Source organism: Spodoptera frugiperda, chromosome 20 (assembly GCF_023101765.2).
Source record: "Spodoptera frugiperda isolate SF20-4 chromosome 20, AGI-APGP_CSIRO_Sfru_2.0, whole genome shotgun sequence".
NCBI classification, from domain to species: domain Eukaryota; kingdom Metazoa; phylum Arthropoda; class Insecta; order Lepidoptera; family Noctuidae; genus Spodoptera; species Spodoptera frugiperda.
The window spans coordinates 13694534-13697912 of NC_064231.1; the positions used below are offsets into that span (position 1 = coordinate 13694534).

At 32.5% G+C, this 3379-nt stretch overlaps 1 protein-coding gene across 1 annotated transcript; it reads right to left on the reverse strand.

Moving 5' to 3' along the window:
- Nucleotides 1–676: 676 nt before the first annotated feature.
- On the reverse strand, nt 677–2953 carry LOC118262065 (glycine-rich protein 3-like). Its single transcript, XM_035573172.2, has 2 exons — nt 2802–2953; nt 677–1852 (listed from the first exon to the last, which is right to left on the reverse strand). Exons 1-2 carry the CDS (start codon nt 2811–2813, stop codon nt 1532–1534), a joined length of 333 nt encoding a protein of 110 aa, XP_035429065.2. The 5' UTR covers nt 2814–2953; the 3' UTR covers nt 677–1531.
- Nucleotides 2954–3379: the final 426 nt, after the last annotated feature.

The following is a 3379-nucleotide window of genomic DNA, read 5'->3' on the forward strand; positions in this document are numbered from 1 at the left end:
TCAGCCTATAAGTGGCCAATGCTGACCGAAAGACTCTTCTCATCAGGAAAAGGTTTGAGCATTAATTACTACGCTTGCTCAATTCGGGTTGGTGATTTCAAACTTATAACTAGATATTATAAACCCAGGTTTCCTCACGAGGTTTTATTTAACCGTTTGTGCACATGTAATTCGGAAAAAGTGACATTGGTACTTGCCTTTGGTAGGTTTAGAACCCTCATCCATGAGGAGAGATACTTAAGCCTTAAATTAAATTTGCGAATGGTTCTAAGAAATGGTGGTTAAAGAATAAAAGGCAAATTGCAGCAGAGAATCTAGTGGCTACACACAACTTAAAGAAAATTAATAGAATTTCTGAATAGTTGGTATCGCATCTGTAATTCTTCTAGTGTCACAGGATTTTTTATGAAATAGGAGGCAAACCAGCAGACAAATTAGCTAATGATTTGGAAGCGCTCAGCACCGCCCGAGAACATCCGCATTAGTAAAGCAGGTACCGCGTAATAACTTAAGTTATTGTGAGTGTTTACAGATAAGTTAGCTTAGGTTGCCACAGGAACCAACACATTGTATTATGCTCACGTGTATTTAAATTTAATGAATGAATGAACATAATGTTTTTCTTATATCTTATAAAGGAATAATTAATTCAATCAACCAAAGTAAAACAACAAAATATCATCAATAATCATCATTTAATAAATATACTGTATATTTTATGCTATTTATACATTATACATTACAGTTTAAGGCAGTGAGATAACACTTTTATATAAATCTAATTCTACGACACATTCACGAATTTTATTTTCATTTATACATATATAAAAATATATACAATGCTGTTGTTTAAATGTAACATATATATTACCATAATTTGCAAACAATGTGATCATGAAGTGCAAACGGTAAAAAAAAACATTGTTGTTACTATACCAACTGTCCTTACTTACACCATCGGAATATCCAAATAGATTAACTGTTGACATAGATATAACAATATATAACTGTATATTTTATATATGTTCCAATATACATGTTCAGTAAATTACACATATAAGTACATATTGCAGTATAGTTCTTTGGTTTTAAACAAAAATAAGTATTTACTTACTTGACGTTATACAATTCCAAGTTTTCATATAAAAATATAGTATTGCTTTTTGTGTTACTGTGAATGAGAAAATACGAAAATAAAATTCACAAAATATTGTCAATATAAGCTAGTTGGACCTTAACATAATATTTATACACATTTACCGGCAAGTTATGAGATTGCCCACACACGACACTTACAATGTTACTTCGATGTTATTATAAACCTTGATTTAATCAAAAGAAACATAAAAATATACTACAGTGTCAGTGTACATCGAGTGTGGTATATTACAAATATCTTTTAAAAGTAGATATTATTATGTAAACATTTTATTATCTGAAATAAATCTATCAATCTCAACTTAGTTACTCGCATTTCGAACGTTTTCCTTAAGAGTTAATACTGGCATTAGAATCGTTATCTATTATTGTCCTACCACCATCCGTAATGGCCGTAGCCGCCGTATCCGTGGCCATAGATACCACCGTAGGGCCAGTAGCCATAGCCGTAGCTGGGGTAGCCCCAACCGTAGCCGTAATAGGATGGGTAGCCCCAATGACCGCCGTAATGACCGCCGTAGCCTCCCCAGTGGCCGCCCCAATGTGAGGCTGCAGTTTTAAGGTCATCTTTGTCAGCGGTTTCTAGGTCATCCTTCTCAGCTTCGACATTTAGGGCTTCTGCTGGTTTTTCTTCTGCTGGCGCTGCTTGGGACAGCGCGAGGATGAGGAAGAGGGCGGCGGTGAAGAAAGCGATCTGTAATAGAATAGTTAGTTGAGTTGGTATGCTAATATAAATGTGTGTAAGTATTTAAGAAAACAATTTTATAAACCTTTTAGTAATTAAAATAAATAAGCTAATGTGGATAAAGTGGATTTCAAATCCTATAATAGAAATATTTAATGTCATCGAAAAATATTACTATTAAAAAACCATACGATTTGTATAATATTGTTGAAGTAGGATTACTTGCTTTATGGTTTCATAAGAAACGATTATAATTACCTATACAAATACAATAAAAACAATTGCAAACTCAAACTAATATCAATAAACCACTACACACAATACAAGAATACAACTACTAGTTAAAGTAAACACAAGAACATTACAATTGCCTACAGTGCCTAGTACTTACAATACCTACCACATATCCCTATGACAATGCACAAACATACAAACAGACATATCTCACGATCTTACAATACAACTTCCCACGGATATGTACTGTCGGCTAATTAAGATTAAACGTCCATTATGAAATACTTTGTAGCCAATTATTTTAGCGAAAAAACAATCAAAGAAAATAATTTTATTTAATTTCTGGTGACTGAAATATATAGATTGTTTTAAGATTAAAAATGTTTTCAGTTTCATGTTTGTTATCAGATTTTAATATGCACATTTATTAGATAAGCAAGAAGTATTGTACACTAATGACTACATGTCACTTTATAATATGTATAACTATCCAGGGAAAATAATTATTTTACATAAGAACATTTAGATGACCAACACACATTATTATTTATTAAAATAAATGTAAGTAAGATCATCAAAGAGAAAAAAAACTACCCCTACCAAAACACTTACAAAATAATTAATAATTATTTATTTATTTACTCAAACCCAAACTAAAATTATATTAAAGTAATTAAAAAATCACAACACTTGAGAACACCACAATAAGTAAATAACCACTTACTTTGCAAGCCATGGTGCCTGGATGATGTTGATTCAACACTGACTGTTGACGCCCTACGCGCTGTTTTATATCGAAGCCGCGTCCTAGCTGTACGGATGGACGCTTCCATACGACTATTGTGCTGCCAATGACCTTAGCTTTGGGATTTGAGGTAACTGGCTGTTGTGGCCTATATTTTCAGTGGAGGAAAGACTAAATTATATGAAGGGTATACAAATGATGGGGTATCACTAAGATGACGACGTAGGTAAGGGTTTGGGTGCTTAAAATAATTTTAAACGTGTTGTGTTGAAGCTATTCATTTATCTGTTCTTAGAAAATTGCAATTAATTTAGTAATATTTATTTTAAATAACAATGATTGGTGGACTATTGGGGTAGTATAGTTGTTCATGGCCCAGTAAGCAAAGGTTTACTAAGGATCTAACTTCAAAAAGACTACGCAAAAAAAATTACTTGACTTCAAAAGAACTGTAACCGTAGAAGTAATCTTTAAGAGAGAGGGCTCTATCAATGAGAACCTCAAGGATTAAAATTTAAATAATACAAATAGAAAAATGAATAAGTCTAAAGCGTCAG